At 42.7% G+C, this 21,627-nt stretch overlaps 1 protein-coding gene and 1 long non-coding RNA gene across 2 annotated transcripts; both read left to right on the top strand.

Moving 5' to 3' along the window:
• The first annotated feature begins 396 nt into the window (after positions 1–396).
• On the top strand, positions 397–727 carry LOC145431893 (uncharacterized). Its single transcript, XR_013912204.1, has 2 exons — positions 397–533; positions 682–727. It is a non-coding gene; the product is annotated as an uncharacterized LOC145431893 (long non-coding RNA).
• Positions 728–2,366: 1,639 nt separating this feature from the next.
• Positions 2,367–7,054, top strand: LOC145431915 (uncharacterized). The gene is made up of 2 exons (XM_080308276.1): positions 2,367–6,860; positions 7,009–7,054. Exon 1 carries the CDS (start codon positions 2,367–2,369, stop codon positions 5,166–5,168), a length of 2,802 nt encoding a protein of 933 aa, XP_080164402.1. The 3' UTR covers positions 5,169–6,860; positions 7,009–7,054.
• The last annotated feature ends 14,573 nt before the right edge of the window (positions 7,055–21,627 follow it).

Here is a 21,627-nt window from a genome sequence, read left to right on the forward strand (position 1 = left end):
AACACAGAAGAAAGCCGTTGCTTGGGGGAGCTCGCGACGAGGCTGCCATACTCTGCGCCATCTTGAACTATTACTATTACTTCCTGCTAACTTCTAACTGTTAAATGTAATAAATTCTGTTTTCATGGATGCCTGAACGTTAAACTTAACTGTTACACCTGGTAAAGCAGCAATGCTGATCATTTTATTAAAGGTGAAAGAATTTAGACAGTTTTTAGCTCTCAGTGACGTCGCAGTGTTCATTTGACTTTGGGACCTGAAGCGGACAGAGTTTTGGACCCAGATTTACCCTAACCCTGCCCACATGCACACAATATCCATCTTTATCTATCCATGCAGTGTTGCCAACTTTGCGATTTTTCGCAAAATATCGCTAAAATGTATTTCCCGTTCTGGCGGGGCACTTCCGGTTCCGGTCGAGCACTTCCGGTTTGGGTCAAGCGCTCGGTTTTGCTGAGAAACAGGCTCATGCTAAAGGCAGTATGGAGATGTAATCTAATGCCATCTACTCCGAATTATCAGGCCGGAACGCCGTAAGTTACTTTATATGACAGTTTGTACAGATAACTTTGGATATTAATGTGTATTTGCTAACATGAATGTTTTAGTGAGAGTAATGCACTTTATTGATGTAAACATGCTTCTGCCTGTTGAGATGGAGTTTATTTTCTGTCATTTCAGTTTTCACCACATGTTCATGGAGACAATTAAACAAGCTGCAACTAAACTCCAGGGTCTTCATTTGTGGTTTAACTCGGTGTCACCAACACCCTCGTTGAAAACACTACAGTGAAAAGGCGCCTACTGGTGATTCATCACGGTCAAAATGGCATCCAGTAACAACAACCAGCCGCTCATCTGGATCAGCAGTAAGCGCTGCCCATGCTCGAGCTAAAGCAGAGGCTGCCAAGGTGAGAGCATGCTATGCAACAAAAGAAGCACAGTTGAAGGTTGAAAAAGCTCAAAGCGAACTGGAAAAGGCAAAAATAGATGCAGAATTAGAAGTGTTAACATTACAGAGGGAAGCTGATGCTGCTGTAGCTGAAGCAGAAGTGCTAGAGGAAGCTGAAGCTATACAAGAAGAACCTGAGAGTAGAAAATCTCCATCAGAAAGCGTAAAATTAGAACGTACAAATGAATATGTACGATCTCAAATGGAGACCAAGCTATCTCCCAGTCCACAAAAATTACCAACCACTTCTTGCCCCCAAGCAAGTTCACCCAACACATTTGTAACGTGGCATCCCTCTGAAGAAGGCAATTTAGAGCCACAACCCATCAACTCTGAAACAAGACTTACCAAAGATAATATTGCTGCTCTAAATAAGCCCAGCCAGCTGAAAGGTGAAACAAAACCTAAAGTGGAGAAACAAAATACCTCTCTCAACCCATGCGGCTCACCATTCATACTTCAGCATAACTATAACACCACGGCCAGCATTTTAAATCCAGCAGAGCCCTTTGCCCAATACATGGCACGTCGAGATTTAATAATCTCAGGCCTTTACCAGTTCAACGATAGGCCAGAGAACTACAGAGCATGGTGCTCTTCATTTACCAGTGCAACAGCTGAAGTCCAACTCACCCCCATTCAAGAGCTAGATCTCATGACAAAGTGGTTAGGGAGAGAGTCAAGTGATCAGGTGAAACGCATACGTTCAGTATATGTCAACAACCCCACATTAGCTCTATGCAAAGCATGGGAAAGACTGAATGAATGTTATGCAGCATCAGAAATAATCGAAAGGTCACTTTTCCAACGGTTGGACAGTTTCCCCAAAATAACAGTCAAAGATCATGTCAAGCTTCGTGAACTAGGAGATTTACTGCAAGAGATTCAAGGCGCTAAGGAAGACGGCCATCTGCCTGGTCTACTCTATCTGGACACTTCTCGTGGAATCAGCCCAATCGTAGACAAACTCCCATATGGACTTCAGGAGAGGTGGATGTCACACGGCTCTCAATATAAAGAGAACAACCAAGGCTGTTTCCCACCTTTTGAGTACTTCTGTGAATTCATATGTAAAGAGGCAAAGAAACGCAATGATCCAAGTTTCCAACAGCAAAACTTAAAACCAGAAAAACCTTTGGCAAAAAACTTAAATTCCAGCAAGCCAATTACTGTACACAAAACCTATATTTCTCCCCCTAACAAGGACTTTAACCAGAACTGCCCACTACATAACAAGCCACACCCGCTCAAAAGATGCAGAACATTTAGGAATAAAGCACTGGACGAAAGGAAGGCCTTCCTCAAAGAGAAAGGATTGTGCTTCAGATGCTGTTCTTCAGATACTCATCTTGCGAAGGAATGCAAATCTTCGGTAAAGTGTTCTGAATGTGACAGCACAAGTCACGATGCAGCCATGCATCCCGGTCCTCCACCACAGACCAACAAGGCTCCACCTCCGGCACAAGAGAATGGCGGGGAGAGAGAAAACAGTCATGACATGGTTGATGTCACAACAAGCTGCACAGACGTGTGCGGTCCAGGTCAGTGGGGACGTTCATGTTCCAAGATATGTCTCACATGGGTGTACCCTAAAGGTGACAAAGACAGAGCTGTTAAGGCATATGTAATACTAGACGATCAGAGCAATCGTTCTTTACCCAAGCCTGAGTTCTTCGAACTTTTTGACATTAAAAGTGAACCTTTCTCCTACAATCTTAGAACATGCTCTGGTGTTGTAGAAACATGGGGTAAAATAGCTGAAGGCTTCCATATCGAGTCACTGGATAGGTCAGTGGTGATCCCTCTACCATCGCTCATAGAGTGTCAGGACATCCCTAACAATAGGAATGAAATCCCAACTCCCAGCGCAGTGCTACACCAGCCGCACCTCCGTACCATAGCAAAGTACATCCCAGAGCTAGACCCTAAAGCCGAAATACTCCTGCTACTAGGGAGAGACATTTTACAGGCACACAAGGTCAGGCAGAGAATTAACGGCCCCCATAATGCCCCCTTCGCCCAGCGCCTAGACCTAGGGTGGGTTGTAGTTGGGGAGGTCTGTCTGGGTAATGTCCATAGGCCTACAGTCAGCACCCTGAAGACAGTCGTTCTGGAAAATGGCCGCCCTACAGTTTTCAAACCATGCAGTAGCCTCCTGCAACTCAAAGAAATGCCACACACAAACAGGCCAGGTAAAGCGCCCGAACAAACTCTGGGTCAAACAGTTTTTAACCGGACAGATAACGACAACAAACCAGCTCACTCAATACAGGACACTCTCTTTCTAAAAATGATGGACAATACTATGTACAGAGACGTGGACAACAGTTGGGTCGCCCCACTTCCATTTAAGGAACCCCGCCAGCAATTACCAAACAACAGACAGCAGGCAGCCACGAGGTTCTCCTCCTTAAAACGCACCCTTAATAGGAAACCTGAAATGCGGGAGCATTATGTGGCCTTCATGGAAAAAATCCTCTCCAATGGTCACGCTGAGGTGGCCCCCCCACTGGAAAAGGGAGAAGAGTGTTGGTATCTTCCAACATTTGGAGTCTACCACCCCCAAAAACCCAATCAGATCAGGGTTGTCTTCGATTCTAGCGCCCAGTACTTGGGTGTCTCTCTTAACAGTGTCCTCCTTACTGGCCCTGATTTAAACAACACACTTGTCGGAGTTCTTCTCCGCTTCCGGACAGAAAGTGTTGCAATCATGGCAGATATACAGCAAATGTTTCACTGTTTTATGGTACGCGAAGACCACCGCAACTTCCTCCGTTTTCTGTGGCATAGGGACAACGACCCAAACAACGAAGTTGTCGAGTACCGGATGAAAGTCCACGTGTTTGGCAACTCAACATCCCCCGCTGTTGCCATTTATGGACTACGCAAGGCCATCAGAGCAGGTTCGAAAGACTATGGTGCAGATACAGTAAAGTTCATGGAGAGGCACTTTTACGTAGATGACGGCTTGATCTCTGTCCCCTCTCCTGCTGAGGCTATAGACTTGCTTCAAAGAACACAAGCCTCACTCGCTGAATCCAACCTACGCCTGCATAAGTTCGTTTCCAACTCTCAGGCAGTTATGCAGGCCTTCTGCCCAGAAGATTGTGCTCCTGTCATTAAAAACTTAGATTTAAGTGGTGAAGAGACACAATCCCAGCGAAGCCTTGGACTCATTTGGGAAATAACAAGAGACACATTCACTTACTCAGTGGCCACCTCAAGCAAGCCATTCACTCGCCGTGGCGTATTGTCCTCTGTCAATAGCGTCTTCGATCCCCTGGGCCTATTGGCACCCATTACAATCCAAGGAAGGGCCCTACTCAGAGAGCTTACTTCAGAATGTTCAGATTGGGACGTACCCCTTCCAGAGGACAAACGAAGCAGATGGGAAACATGGAGAAATTCCCTTCAGGATCTAAGAGAACTACATGTTCCCAGAACCTACACATCCACCTCAGTAAGTCGAGCAAAGCGAAAGGAACTGTGTTTGTTCTCAGATGCATCTACTAAGGCCATAGGAGCTGTGGCCTACTTAAAGGCAGTTCAAACAGATGGGAAGGTCGAGGTTGGGTTCATAATGGGCAAAGCAAAACTAGCCCCCCTGTCAGAACCTACAATACCAAGACTTGAACTATGTGCAGCCGTCTTGGCAGCAGAAATGGCTGACCTCATCCAAGATGAGTTAGACTTAGACTTTGATGCAGTGCATTTCTATACGGACAGTAAAGTAGTGCTTGGCTACATCTGTAATGAGTCAAAAAGGTTTTACACATACGTTCACAACAGAGTACAGCGCATTCGCCAGTCATCAAAGCCAGAACAATGGCATTATGTGCGCACAGAGGAAAATCCAGCAGACCATGCGTCTAGGTCACTGTCGGCATTCCAACTAAAAAAGTCCACCTGGTTCACCGGACCTCCCTTCATCCACCACCCTGCCGCAGAGACAACACAACTGAGTGGAAGGTTTGACCTGATTGAACCAGATAAAGACTCAGAAATTAGACCAGAAGTAAAAACTTACGTCACTCACCTCCAAGTACTCATCTGTAAGCGTTTTGAGCACTTTTCTACTTTTCAGTCTTTAGTCAGAGCCATAGCAAATCTTATCCACATTGCAAAGTCCTTCAATGGGACTAATCCAAACAAAAAATGCAAAGGCTGGCCCAAATGTCATCTGCCTCAAACTCCAGAGGAGATTGCTCAAGCATAAACTGTCATCTTCAAAGAGACACAGAAGGCATACTTTGAGAAGGAACTTTCTGCCCTTGATGCTGGCAAGCCAATCTCAAAACAGAGCCCCCTCAAGAAGCTCAGCCCAATGTTACAGGACAGTCTCACTTCTGTTGGAGGCCGACTCAAACACGCAGAAATTGAGAGTGTTGAAAAGAGCCCAGTAATTCTTCCAAAAAACAGTCACATCTCCCTTCTGCTCACTCGCCATTATCACGAGCTAACAAGGCACCAAGGTCGTCATCTGACGGAAGGAGCAATCAGAGCTGCTGGGCTGTGGGTTTTAGGCGGCAAAAAACTAGTCAATTCAGTAATCCACAAATGTTTAACCTGCCGCAAACTACGTGGAAAACAAGAACAACAACTCATGGCGGACCTACCACCTGAACGCCTAAAAACTTGTCCTCCTTTCACCTACGTCGGCCTTGATGTCTTTGGACCGTGGTCCATAACAACCAGGCGTACCAGGGGCAGAGTAGCTGAAAGTAAGCGGTGGGCCATCATGTTTACCTGCATGAGTTCGAGAGCTGTGCATATTGAGGTAATCGAATCTCTGGACACATCCAGCTGCATAAACGCCCTCCGCCGCTTCTTCGCCCTGAGAGGCCCCGCCAAACAGCTGCTATCTGACCGTGGCACCAATTTTATTAGCACTTCAAAGGAACTTGGAATGGATAAATCACTCCAACAGTGCCTAACTGTCCAAGGCTGCAGTTGGGAGTTTAATCCACCACACGCATCCCACATGGGAGGCTCTTGGGAGCGCATGATCGGAGTCGCCCGCAGAATCCTGGACTCCATGCTACTACAAAATAAGGTTCAACTGACTCACGACGTGTTATGCACACTCATGGCTGAGGTTACAGCCATAATAAATGCAAGGCCGCTCGTCCCAGTATCCTCTGATCCAGAGAACCCCTTCGTCCTATCCCCTTCAATGCTCCTTACACAGAAATCTTGCCTCCTATCCCCACCTGGAGACTTTTCGGATAAAGACCTCTACAACAAACAATGGAGACGGGTCCAAGCCCTTTCCAACCAGTTCTGGACACGCTGAAGGCGAGAGTATCTACCCACATTGCAGCAAAGGCAGAAATGGACCGGGTCGCGCAGAAACCTCCAAGTTGGTGACCTGGTTCTGCTCAAGGACAAGCAGGTTGCACGAAACAGCTGGCCCATGGCCAGGGTCACTGCCACATTCCCAAGCAAGGACGATCGAGTAAGGAAAATTGAGGTAAAGATATGCACTGAAGGGTGCATAAAGACATTTATGCGACCAGTTACAGAAGTTATCCTCCTCATGCCAAAGGACTGAATGCATAATGTTCGTTTAGCATAGTGGCCTCGAGAGGCCAGGCGGGGAGTGTGTTGCCCTTAAGGCGTTTCTCTGAATAAATAGGTTCATAAATTTGAAATAAATAATTCTAAAAAGATTTGCCATTAAAAAATTTATGTGTTGTTAAAATGAATAATTCATGCTTTACATACGTTTTAGTTAAAAGGAAAATATCGCTAAAATGTATTTCCCGTTCTGGCGGGGCACTTCCAGTTCCGGTCGAGCACTTCCGGTTTGGGTCAAGCGCTCGGTTTTGCTGAGAAACAGGCTCATGCTAAAGGCAGTATGGAGATGTAATCTAATGCCATCTACTCCGAATTATCAGGCCGGAACGCCGTAAGTTACTTTATATGACAGTTTGTACAGATAACTTTGGATATTAATGTGTATTTGCTAACATGAATGTTTTAGTGAGAGTAATGCACTTTATTGATGTAAACATGCTTCTGCCTGTTGAGATGGAGTTTATTTTCTGTCATTTCAGTTTTCACCACATGTTCATGGAGACAATTAAACAAGCTGCAACTAAACTCCAGGGTCTTCATTTGTGGTTTAACTCGGTGTCACCAACATCCTCGTTGAAAACACTACAATTACATTGGGTGACCAATTATACAAATTAGGCGATGACGTCATTTAGCGACTTCTAGCGACTTTTAGGACAGCCAATAGCGATTTTCCTTACTGAGGAGTTGGCAACATTGTATCCATGAAGCCAGATGACACCAGTAAGTTCAACACTCTCAAAAACATGAAAACCCAGATAACGTCTAATATCCTGCTTCTAGATTCCGATAAAACTGAGCTACTGCTTACTCAGGATGGCATTATTGTGCCTCGAGTAACACTGAGGCATCTTGGAGTATTTTTATGTAGGCTATGTCCTTCACTGTGGATCCTAAACAAAGATGTAGGACTGCTTTCTTGCATTTGTGCAGTATTTCTAAAATTAGAAACGTCCTATCAATCATTAGCAGTTATTAAATTCTGGCTCTCTCCCCTATAGTTTCCTTTTTGTCCTTTTTTGTCTTCTCTTTCCTCGGATCTCCAGACGGTCGCAGCAGATGGCGCCGCCCCTTCCTAAACCTTGTTCAGCTGGTTTCTTCCTGTTAAAAGGGAGTTTTCCCTTCCCACTGTAACCAAGTGCATCCTCAGAGGGGTTTTTTTGATTGTTGGGGTTTTCTCCATATTATTGTTCAGTCTTCTAACATAAAGTGCCTTGAGGTGACATATAAATAAAATAGAACTCTAATGCTGAATTCAGCATTATGTTGTACAGTATTGAAATGGGAATTTTACTTCTGATTTACCAAGGAAAAACAAAAATAAACTGTAAAAGAAGTCTTGTCAATAAATATCAAAACAATTCAAGCACTGAAAATGTACAATTCTTAATTTCTTTATCTGTAAGAGTCAACCTTGGTGGTGACAGAGGCCATATGAAGCATTCCTGCTGTACTTTTTGTCCATGGGTTCACTGACTGCAAATGACTTCCATACAAGTACTGAAAATAATCATCAAGTTGAAAATCATGTTAGTTTGTCCTATTATTTCTTACGTTGGGAGACTATAGAATAATCATGTAATAATGCAGTTCCTAAACAGTTATTGCACTTTGTTTTAAATCCCCTGAAGCTGAAAATCTGCACTTCAGTCATATTTTGTACGTCAGCACACTGAATTTTAAATCAAACAATTATAGGTGAATTACATCGCTTTTTCAAATATGTATAAACTAAACTGTAATTATTACTCTCTGTTCTGCTACCACAGTGTTCAAAGGACATGTCTTTAATAAGGATAACAGCTTATCTTGTGCACACAGTCTCGTGCAGGATGTGCACTCATTTAAATGTAAGCAGTTGTTATTTGCAGAACTATGAAACTTGTTTGAAAAGGTATTTTTCAAACAAGCAAGTAAAACAGTCCACAGTGCAAAAAGCTCCTGCCTCACTGAGTTACAAAGACTACAGAGAAAACTGCACATCTTTCCTGTCACTGAAGACTTGATAATACAATCAATGTAAACATGGCCTCAGAGGTCAGCAAATGGGATAACACGACTTAAATCTGCTCTGTGAAAGAAATTAGACCATGCTGCCATCATGGAAATGCTGGATGAGTTAAGACTGTTATCACTTGGTTAAAATGTGTACTGAGAACATTAAACAGCCTCTACAGAAAAGCACTTAGATCGTATTAGCAAATATTAGCATCTAAATACGTTTGAATCGCCTCTGTCTGACTTGAAATACACGATTGTGACAATAACAATTACAGCATGTTTATGATTCACCATCTTTCTTACTAAAACTATGCTGTCTCTTCATTTGTGAAATTGGACCTGAAGGACAGCACAAGATGATCTACCAAATTAATTCAGATGTCTTCATGTGGTGGAAAAGTTTAATAGTTTAATCTCTTCACATTCTGAGTAAGAATACATGATTTGAAATTGATGTATTTTTGTACTAAATCTGACACAGTGGAGATTTGACACTCAGTCAAAAACAGGAGAAAACGAACCGTCGACCACGTTGATGCATGGAGTCAGGCTGACTTTGAACTCACCATCTTCATTCTGCTGTAGCTGCAAGTTTTGATAAAATTGGAAAATGAGATCTGTGGGATTCTGGGACTGTGTGTATCCATGGTAAGTGGACTGGTGCGTTTATAATATACTCAGTTTGCACTCATAGTTGAGCTTCAGTCCCCGAGGACTGTAAGATCCACGGTTCAGTCCACTGACCCGTCGACTGGTAGGCAGCCCACCTTATTCTACCACGTGGGCCACAGCCATGTATATAAGAAGCATTTAGGTACTGATAAAGCAAATATCCAAAATGAAAATAAAACAGTAAAAAATGTCAGTCCCCTCTTTGGATCTATGGTTCTTAGATTCTGGCCTTGACTCTGAGTTCAGATCTTCCACTCGAATCATGTCACAGCTGTTGCTCGAGGGACTACTGAACACTATAATTTAGTGTTCTGGTTGTTGTCTTCTCTCTCTTTCTTTTTTCTTTAATCAGAATTGAGCACATTTTAACATGAGGATAGAATTAGAACAGAATAGAGGGCATCATTTAAAAAGAGATTATTCCTCAGTCTCATATGGAAAAGTGGATTAAAAACATGTAGTATACAGTATTTGTATTTATAATTTTATAATTTATAATTATTTATAATTACATGTCATATGCTCAAAATGCACAACTTTAAAGCACTAAAGAGCGTTATATAATTTTATATTACAACTTGGTGGTTTTGGCTTCTCTGGATAGTTTCCATGACAGGAATACAAGCATGCATGTTGACAACATTAAAGGAAACTGAGATCGTTGAGTGCTGGCAGCTGTGGCCAGTGCAGTGTCTCCTGGGGGAGCAGCATCAGCAGAGTGAGTAAACTAATCAGCTCTGATTGGCTGCAAACTGGACACATTTGACGCTGTGGTAAAGACGATGTTGTACAGCACAGACTGATTCAGCACTGCTGTTATATAATAACTCTGAACACATTTCAACCCTGCACCAACACAGCACTTAAAACAAAAAGGCAAATTATTAAGGTAGACGTCCTTTAATGTTTGTCAGTTTCCATAGATATTAGTCTGTGCCTGTGCTGTGGGGTACGAAACCTATGTAAACATGCATGTGCAAAACAAAAAACACACAAAACAAACGCAGCCAATCGTGCTTTAAATCATGCTTTTTATTTGTTCTTGTTTCTAATGTCTCTGTAAAGCACTTTGAATCACCTTGTTGTTGAATTGTGCTATACAAATAAACTTGCCTTGCCTTGCCTTGCCTTGTTGGCTTTGCAGCTGATGGCACAGTGCACCATGGAGAGATGTGCAGCCACACTCCTGCACTGTAGGGACAAAATTACTGCCACACTGCTTGATCTCTGAACTCAGATATTTTCGGTCTCATTGCCACGGTGTCGTGGTCTGGGCAGGTTCAGGGTTCTGTTTTCATTTTTTCTTTCCCAACTCTCTACCAGATCGTTTCACCTCTGTGGTAATTTGGTTCACCACATTTACCTGGATTTAAAGTTATTAACTTGTTTCTCTAACGGTTTTCTGCAAAATCTCCTCTTGGGCCACCATCCAGTTTCCTACAACCTTTTTAAACTGGTCTCAGTGTGACGTGTGTGACCTTTGTTGAATAAGACACACAGGTGTATAAAGCCTGGTCATGTAATCTGCATTTGCAAACACCTGTGGAAGGATGGCTCAGTGAGCTCAGTGAACGAGAATGTGGTAATGTAACGGGATGTCACTGTTGCAACAAGCCAGTCTGTGAAATGTCTTCCTTCCTAGATACACTGTGAGAGGAAGCGTTTAGGAACCACAGCAAGTCGGCCATGAAGTGTGCTGATGTAAAGCTACGAAGCTCATGTGCACAGTGCATAAGTCACCAGACTCTGCTGACTCAATAACTACAGAGCTCCTTGGTGTTAACATCAGCACAGCTTCAACTCAATTCAATTTTATTTATAAAGCACCAAATCACAACAGTCGCCTTGAGGTGCTTTGTATTGTAAGGTAGACCCTACAATATTGCATACAGGGAATTCCACGGGCAGATCCTGTAGATGAGATGAGATAAACCTTTATTAGTCCACACATGGGAAATTTGTTGGGTCACAGTAAAACGTGGACAGTACAAAGTTACAAGCAGCTAAATTGTAGAAAAACAATGGAATAGAATAGAGTAAGATAAAAAAAAGAATAACATACTATATAAAGTAGAATAAAATACTATGTTTTGTCAGCAAAATTACACTTAGTGTTATTGCACATGTGTGGGTTTGATCAGTTAAAGTCTTTGTTGTGGAGTCTGACAGCAGTGGGGAGGAAAGACCTGCGAAATCTCTCCGTCCCACACCGTGGGTGCCGCAGCCACTGAAGGAGCTGCTCAGTGCTGTCAGAGTCTCCTGCATGGGGTGGGAGATGTTGTCCAACAGGGATGACAGCTGAGCCGCCGTTCTCCTGTCACTCACCACCTCCACTGGGTCCAGACGGCATCCTAGAACAGAGCTGGCCCTGCGGATCAGCCTGTTCAGTCTCTTCCTGTCCCCAGCAGAGATGCTGCCACCCCAGCAGACCACACCGTAAAAAATGGCTGAGGCCACCACAGAGTCATAGAAGGTCTTCAGGAGTGGGCCTGAGTCTCCACAGCAGGTACAGCCTGCTCTGCCTTTATAATAATGTAGAGTATTATACGTTAACTTGAATCCTGACCTATATAAGGTTCATCATGTTCACTCATTTGTTGATTTTGTTGTCATTTTGTAACCAAAGTTGCTCTGAAAATTTTCTAACAGAGATGTGAGAGGGCTGACAAGCTGTCATGTAAAAACACGAGTAAAGATAAAATTATATCGAGATTAAATCCTGTTTATTTGTGAAATTGGCTGCCTGTGAATTAAGACAACTGTTCCTGTAACTTTTACAGAACTTTCCTTTGTTTCCACACAAAGCCTATGAAAACATTTACAGGCTTTAATCAGCTGTCAAAATACATTTGTAATAAACGAAAACAGAACACGTTAATTTTACTACATTTGTTTTTCAGGTATGATTATACAAATACTCAGGACGAGATTTTATTAACTGGTGTCCCTCAAAAACAATGACATTGTCAGTTTGTAGCACACAGTGTGAGCCACTGTATGACGTGTGCACAGGCAGGAACCAGAATGCTTTACAGCTGCCGTGAATTATTCAGTATCAGTGATTACTGGTATTTGATTTATCCAATAGCCCGTGGTGGGTCAACATGAGTTAGTTAAAGACAGAGAGCATGCCTGCTTTAGTCTCCAAAAACATTTAATGTAAATATATGAGGGATTATGAATATTTCATCCTGGTCTGGTAACTGTGTGGCAGAGCGCCAGCGTGCAGAACCAGCCATCTGGCATGTTTCAGACTTTGTCGTCGTCGGGCAGCGTCTCCCCGGCTCCATCATTTTCACTTTTACTCCATTACGTTCAGTGCTGTTAAATGTCACCATGAAGGAGGTTAACAGATGATGTCAGTGACACCGCTACACCGTCACATCAACAGCAAACTCAAGCTTTACTAATCATCTCAGCGCTCTCTCCCTCTGTCTCTCACCCCACTTGTAGTGTAGGATTGATATCTGATTATGTCGGGTCACTCATCCAGATGGACCCACATTCAGATGCCCAACCACCCCACCCTACACCACACCTGACCTCTGACCTCCTGTAGAGTTGCCGTGGAAACCTGTTCCATAGAGATGAGAAGGGAGGGTAAAAAGAACTCGGTAAGAGGAGGAAGAGGGGAGATATCCATGTTTCGTATTCTAGGCCCATCTCATGGGTGGTTGATCTCCATGAATACAGAGAGAGTTGGCCATGAACGTCATCCAGCACCCCCACCCCCGCCTATATCTTTTCTGTCTCCTTGCTTAGGTTCTCCACCTCTCTTCTCCTCTTTTACTACTCTCTGTTCTTCCCTGTCTCTGTCTTTTCTCTGCTCTGGTGCCAGACAGATGGTTCAGACAACAAACATGTGATGTTCGCAGAGCCACCCTGACTACCCGAATAAATAAACAGGAGGAAACAGGAGATTTCTGTCAATAAGACATACTCTTTGTGAGCACACGTGCACTCATTCTGCTTTCATGACATTTGTACTCAGATATACATTTAAGCATTAATGAATTACAGTGTAACTGGAAAATATTCACGGTGCTCTATTTGTTCTACATCGTGTCATGTTACAGCCTTATTTCTAAAAGCGATTCATTTTATTTTTCATCTCAAACACAGTACTTTTACATTCTGGGGTGGCTGTAGCTCAGGTGGTGGAGCTGGTCACTAACTGGAAGATTGCTGGTTTGAGTCTGCTCCAGTGTCCTTGGGCAAGATACAAACCCCGTGTTGCTCTCCGATGCATCTGTCAGAGTGTGAATGTGTGTGAATGTTAGATATTACTGCTGTGACTGCGCTATATAAGAACCAGTCCATTTACCAATAATGAAGAAGTAACACAAAACACAGTTTTCTTGGAAATGTATTAAAAGTAAAAAAAAACATAACATTTTGACTCTCTCCAGAGATCTGATGATGGTTGTGCATTAACACTGCATCGACCTTGAGGAACTACCAGACCCCCGTCATCAACGAGTGCCCAGTGGAGAGAGTGGACAGCTTCAAATACCTCGGAGTTCACATCACGCAGGACCTGTCATGGTCCTGTCACATCAACACCGTGGTGAAAAAGGCCCGACAGCGTCTCTACCACCTCAGACGCTTGAGAGACTTCCAACTGCCCTCCAAGGTGCTCAGGAACTTTTACTCGTGCACCATAGAGAGCATCCTGACGGGAAACATCTTAACCTGGTTCGGAAACAGCACCACGCAGGACAGACGAGCTCTACAGAGGGTTGTGCGGTCAGCTGAGCGCACCATCCGCTCCGAGCTCCCTGACCTGCACTCAATCTACAGCAGGCGGTGCTGGACCAAGGCCAGGAAGATGGTGAAGGACCTCAGCCATCCCAACAACAGACTGTTCTCTCTGCTGAGGTCAGGAAAGCGATTCCGCTCCCTGAAGACCAACACAGAGAGACTGAGGAGGAGCTTCTTCCCGCAGGCGATACGGTCTCTCAATCACACCACCACACAGTACTGACCCACACATACAGTTCTTACACACACACTGGACTTTCTGGACTTTGGTTTTGCACAACACTGGTCACTATATTCTTCATTTCCGGTTAATACTTGTACAGCTGCTGTTATTGTGTATATATTTATTTATATTTAGATTTCTTCATACATTCTTTTTTTTCTTTTTTTTATTTAACCTTTATTTAACCAGGAATGTCCCGTTGAGATCAAAGACCTCTTTTTCAAGGGAGTCCTGGCCAAGAGGCAGCACATTTCAAGACAAATACATACGAACAAACAAAGTTAAAATTACACAAAACAGTTACACATTATTGAGGCAGCCTGTAGGCCTTTGAGTTTAGTTTTAAAAACATTCTTATATAGTTCTATATTGTGTATTGTGTATTTTGTTGTACAGTTATTTTATTTTCAACTTTAATTTATATATTTATCTTTATCTTATTCTTCCCAGTTAAATTTACCCTTCATTCTAATTTGTGTTGTACAGTTATTTCATTTTTAACCTTAATTTATATTTTATTCCTTCCTAGTTAAATTTACCCTTTTTAAATTTTCATATTTATTTCCTATCTTATTCATAGCCTTTTCCTTTTTTGTTCTCTTTAGGTCATGAGCAGTTGTCCAAGCATTTCACTACATATCGTACTGTGTATGACTGTGTACGTGACAAATAAAAATTGAATTTGAAATTTTGATTTGATGGAGCTTGTGAGGGTCGAGGTGTGCCGAGCTCTAAGGGTCGTACTCAACAGGACTCGAGGCTGTAAGTGCTGGATGATCCGATATCCTCGTGTTGGTGTTGTTCCCAGACCATCATGAAAATGTTGTTCCAGGTTCAACATTGCAAGTGACCAATCACATTGTTGTGATGTTATTCTTTTGCGCGCCAAGCCATTCGTGCATTTATTAAATTCCAATGTTGCAAGGACAATATCAATTCTGCTTACTGTTTATTAAAGGGTTACGGTTAGGGTCAGGGTCCGTTGATCGGCAGACAGAGGCGGTTTCACGCAGCTTTAGTACAGTTTTTTGTTTTACGCCGGTTTTTCCCGAAGTCGCAAAAGTATGATGTCACAACATTCTGATTGGTCACTTGCAATGTTGATCCTGGAACAACATTTAGTATGATGATCTGGGAACAACACCAACACGAGGATATCAGATCAACCGTAAGTGCTGCAAAAAGTGCTTCAGTGAAGTTGAACAAGGCTGTGAATACAAAGCTCACAGTCATCAATTTGAATTTAAGCTGATGGTGGTCTTTAGTAAAAAAAAAAAATCCAAGAAAAGATGGAGGCAAAAATGTCCTTGATATTTTGGGAACTTTATTCCACATCAACACGTGGCAAAACTTTTCCTCATGGGTGCCATTTTCGTTGTGGTATTACTTTTTTCTCAGGGGCATGATGACGCAGCATACGTGCCCTTACAATGAAACAGTGCCTCCTTGTGGTGACAACTACAATACTGTATCTCTGTTAAACAACAGTAACCATAATGCAGTTAAACACACTGTACAACACGAGTACACACAATGAATATCTTAACAGGAACGTGTCTACAAGCATCATTTCAGAGAGACAGGGGTGGTCCTGTAGCAGTTTATAGGTGGCCCCTCTCTGCAAGCAAGTACTGATATTGTCATTGTTAGCTGTGTGGCAGGCACAATGTAGGAGCCAAGTGCAGGACTCGAACATAATATGGTGAACTCAAAGCAGCAGCTTTATTCTCTAGAAAAAAAACCTCTAACATCAATAAAAGTAATCTGGAAACAGAAATTCAAACTAGAAAACTGAGAACTAGGAATTACACAGAGTTTCTGTCTGATTTCTCAGACTTTTTATCTAATTTAGTTCTGAGCTCAGATAAAATAATTATTGTGGGTGATTTTAACATCCATGTAGATGCTAAAAATGACAGCCTCAACATGGCATTTAATCTGTTATTAGACTCAATTGGTTTCTCTCAAAATGTAAAAGAACCCACCCACCACTTTAATCACACTCTAGATCTTGTTTTAACATATGGCATAGAAACTGAACATTTAACAGTGTTTCCTGAAAACCCTCTCCTGTCTGATCATTTCCTGATAACATTTACATTTACAATAATTGATTACACAGCGGTGGAGAGTAGACTTTATCACAGTAGATGTCTTTCTGAAAGCGCTGTAACTCAGTTTAAGAATATAATCCACCCACTGTTATCATCTTCAATGCCCTGTACCAACATAGAGCAGAGCAGCTATCTGAACGCTGCTCCAACAGAGGTCGATTATCTTGTTAATAATTTCACCTCCTCACTACGTACGACTCTGGATACTGTAGCTCCTGTGAAAACTAAGGTCTCTAATCAGAAGTACCTGACTCCGTGGTATAATTCTCAAACACGTAGCCTAAAGCAGATGACTCGTAATCTGGAGAGGAAATGGCGTGTCACAAATTTAGAGGATCATCATTTAGCCTGGAGAAATAGTTTGCTGCTTTATAAGAAAGCCCTCCGCAAAGCCAGAACATCTTACTATTCATCACTGATTGAAGAAAATAAGAACAACCCCAGGTTTCTCTTCAGCTCTGTAGCCAGGCTGACAAACAGTCAGAGCTCTGTTGAGCCAACCATCCCTTTAACGTTAACTAGTAATGACTTCATGAACTTCTTCACAAATAAAATTCTTATCATTAGAGAAAAAATTACCAATAATCATCCCACAGATGTAATATTATCTACAGCTACTCTTAGTACCATTGATGTTAAGTTAGACTCTTTTTCTCCAATTGATCTTTCTGAGTTAACTTCAATAATTACTTCCTCCAAACCATCAACGTGTCTTTTAGACCCCATTCCTACAAAACTGCTCAAAGAAGTCCTGCCATTAATTAATTCTTCGATCTTAAATATGATCAACCTATCTCTAATGATCGGCTATGTACCACAGGCCTTCAAGCTGGCTGTAGTTAAACCTTTACTCAAAAAGCATCTCTAGACCCAGCAGTCTTAGCTAATTATAGGCCAATCTCCAACCTTCCTTTATATCAAACATCCTTGAAAGAGTAGTTGTCAAACAGCTAACAGATCATCTGCAGAGGAATGGTTTATTTGAAGAGTTTCAGTCAGGTTTCAGAGCTCATCACAGCACAGAAACAGCTTTAGTGAAGGTTACAAATGATCTTACAAATGATCTTGGTCTTGCTTGCTCCTCCCCTTTGTGAGTGTGGACGCTTCATCTCTTTGCTCTTGAATGCTTTGCTTCTTATATTGATTTTTATTGATTTTTATGCTGATTTTTTCCCTTTTTTCCGTGTGAGCTTACCTGCGATAACTTCTGGACACTTGTAGATCATTAGGACTAGAGTGTTCTTAACAGAAACAGCAACATTTTATGGTTACCTTATCCTCAGCGCTCCATGTGTCTGTGGCCTAGACACAGCTGAAGCCTGATTACAGCGTCTGGGCACCGAGCAGCCTCAATAACCTGGAAAGGTGCTAACCGCTAGGCTAACTAGCAACAAGATGCCTTCCCTATCCACAGATGACTACCACAGCCTCCTGCAGAAGATTGCAGTACTGGAGACAAAAATTCATCGCTTAGAAGTAAACGTGGAGGTAAATGGACTGTGTGGAAATGAAACAACCTTGCCTTTGATTCAAAACAATGGCGATGAGCAAGCTAGTACACAGCTAAGGAGCACAGATAACATGACCAAGAAAGTAGACTCTGTGCATTATTATAAATCCTCAAGTGATAATCCCCCCTTAGACTGTCTTGGTGCAAAACCAAGACATAAATCATGTCTCCTGGAAGGGGGAGGACGTATCACAGGCTGGGCACAGCGAGCTGAAATCTCTGAAACCGACTGGCCTTCACTTCCTACGAGACAGAGAAGCTCTTCTACCCCTGTATACGGGAGGAAACAGGACTGGACAACCGTGAATAGGAAGGTTAACAACAAACCTCCAAAACAACTGAATGTGAAACTGCAGAACAGATTTGCTCCACTATCAAAGGACCCTGGATCTATATCGGACAACCATCCATCTAAAAGCAGCGAAATAAGGTCTGAAAATCTGTTGAAAAGTGAAAGGCCACAGGGAAAGCTAAAGGCTAGGCCTGAAACTCTGATTGTGGGTGACTCTGCCATAAAGGATGTACAAAGGATGTGCGGTAAGAATACTAAAGTCCTCTGCTTTCCTAACGATATGGTCAACATCCTGAAGGAGAGAATTCTTCAAATTGCAGATGAATATCCAACTGTGACAAACATTGTTCTGCATACAGGGTCAAACGATGTGTCCAAACAACAGTCGGAGGTTCTGAAACGGGACTTTACTGGATTATTAAATACTGTAAACTCTCTGAATGCAGCTGTATTCATCAGTGGACCTGTACCGCCGGTCAGAGGAGGAGACGAGAGATTCAGCAGGTTGTTTACACTGAATAAATGGCTTATATCAGCATGTGCTGACCACTCAGTGCACTTTATCGACAACTTTAATATTTTTTGGGAACGCAGGCATCTGTTCAAAGCAAATGGATTTAATTTTAACAAGTCAGGGGTGAAACTGTTCACCTCCAACTTGTTTTATTCCATACGTCATCCATCCGTGCTTGGTGCCAAGGCTGAGATAAACGAGGAGTTATCTCATAAAGAGGAACAAACAGTACTCCAAGAACAGACAAAGCCCAGCAGAAACCTTGAGGAGGAGCTCCATTTGCCCCCACCCGGGAAGAGCCTCAGAAAGGAGAGACATCCATGGCATCTGAGGAAGAGCCTCAGAAAGGAGAGACATCTGAGGCAAGAAGAGGGGTCCCTATTTGCCTCCAACTCTCTCAACAACACCAACGACCAGGACAAGGGACCACGACCTTCCCCAGTCCCCCAAACCCCTGACAGGCCATCACCCTCCTCCCCCTCCCTTTCTCCCTCCTCCCCACACCTGAAATTCACTGAGGAGATGATGGAGCGGGTCAATGCTGGGCTCAGATCTACCCCCCGTCCCAATCCCTTTTTGTCCCCCATAAACCCCCCACCAGAGCGGCCAAAGGTTCGCCATCGAGCCCCACCCTCAACAGAGCAATCGAAGTCACATTGCCCAGCCTCGCCCCCCTTAGTTCCTCTTCATGCCCTGTCTCCGCAGTCTGATGCGTGATGTGTGAAGGGTCCGGGCTGTGAGGATTATGGCAGTGATGACTTTTCCCAGGAGAAGCTGGGACCCTGTTTACTAGAAGGTTTTAAAATTTCTGTACTTTTAGGTGACAGGAGACATGTGGCCTGGTCAAAACACAGAGAGGTGCACTCTAAAAGATCTTTAAACATAGTAAACATACCTTGTGTGCCACAGACTGCTCCCAAACACGAGGGGACAAGTAATGCCTCTAAAACACTTAAGTTGGCTTTATTAAACATTAGATCTCTAGCTGGGAAAACATTTTTAATTAATGATTTAATCACTGAGCACAGCCTTGATTTTATGTTTTTAACTGAAACTTGGTTGGACCAAAGTAACAGTGGAGCTGTTCTCATCGAGACGACCCCTCCTAACTACAGTTTTATCAGTGAGGTCAGGGCGAGCAGGAGAGGAGGAGGGGTTGCTGTCTTATTTAATGAATCATTTCAATGTAAGCAGCTATCTCCTGGAAGTTTTCAGTCTTTTGAATATGTGGCTTTACAGCTGAAGGCCCCATCCAAAGTTGTGTTTCTTAATGTTTACAGGCCTCCCAAATACTGCACAGACTTTTTTAATGACCTCAGTGAACTGCTGTCTGTGATCTGTGTTGATTTTGACTGTGTAATTATTGCTGGGGATTTTAACATTCATGTGGACAACCCTCAGGACAAAGGGACTAAAGACCTGAGTAACACTCTGGGCAACTTTGGGCTGACTCAGCATGTAACAGAGGCCACACATAATAGAGGACACACTCTTGACCTACTGATCTCCAAAGGCCTGAGCATTTCAAAGGTTACTGTGTCTGATGTGGGCCTGTCTGATCATTACTGTGTTTTCTTTGAAAGTAAAATCTCAGCCCACACAAATATATCAACAACAGTGATCACAAAACGGTGTATAACTGAACACAGTAGTGCAATTTTTAACCAGGTCTTCCCATTAACACCTGACCTGCCCAGAGGGTCAGTCAATGAGCTCGTCAATAGCTTCAATGCTAACATGTTAAATGTAATGGACACTATTGCTCCCATTAAGGTGAAGGTTATCTCTGGAAGGAAAAAGTCTCCATGGAGAAACTCCACACTGGTGAAAAATGAAAAAAGAGAGTGTAGGAAAGCTGAGCGCAGATGGAGAAAAACAAACCTCCAGGTTCATTATGACATTTATAAAGAGAAACTTCACAATTATAATTTACAACTGAGGAGTGCAAGAAGGTCCTACTTCTCTGACATCATCACTAAAAACAGCCATAATGCTCGGGTCTTATTTTCTACAGTTGACAGGCTAACAAACCCTCCTGTGTCAGTGGCAGCTGAACTTCATTCGACCATGGCCTGCAATGACTTTGCCAAATTCTTCACAGAAAAAATCCAAAAAATTAGACAAGCAGTTGGTACATCAACAGCAGATCCAGGATATGTACTGTGTCCACCAAAAAACTGTTTAAACACCATGAAACAGTTTCAACCTATTAACAGCAAAGACCTGGAGGACATCTTAGGTCAACTGAACTCCTCCTCCTGCTGTTTAGATGTCCTGCCAACAAGTTTTTTCAAAAAGGTCTCAAAGACTTTAGAGTCAGACCTGTTACAGATCGTCAACTTTTCTTTATTATCAGGTGTGTTTCCAGAATCACTAAAAACTGCTGTAATCAAACCTATACTGAAAAAGGACAATCTTGACAAGACACAAATGAACAACTACAGGCCGATCTCAAATCTCCCGTTTTTAAGTAAGATCATTGAAAAAGCAGTTTCTCAACAGCTCAGTTACTTCTTAAAACAGAATAATTGCTACGATGCCTTCCAGTCAGGTTTTAGACAGAACCACAGCACTGAAACCGCTCTGACCAAAGTGTTTAATGACATATGTCTGAATACAGACAGTGGAAAAATGTCAGTCCTAGTTTTACTGGATCTCAGTGCAGCATTTGATACAGTTGACCACAACATATTACTCAAACGACTGGAGAACTGGGCAGGTCTTTCAGGAACTGTACTAAACTGGTTCAAAACATACTTAGAAAACAGGAAATACTTTGTATCAATAGGTAACTTCACATCTGAGCAGACAAGTATCACATGTGGAGTTCCCCAAGGTTCCATCTTGGGACCCCTTCTGTTTAACATCTACATGCTCCCACTGGCACAGATTATAAACAACAACAAAATAAACTACCACAGCTATGCAGATGACACACAAATATATATCACAATGTCACCAGGAGACCGAGGCCCTGTACAGGCTCTTGGTAAATGCATTGAGGAAATTAA

Source organism: Astatotilapia calliptera, chromosome 11 (assembly GCF_964374335.1).
Source record: "Astatotilapia calliptera chromosome 11, fAstCal68.1, whole genome shotgun sequence".
NCBI lineage: Eukaryota > Metazoa > Chordata > Actinopteri > Cichliformes > Cichlidae > Astatotilapia > Astatotilapia calliptera.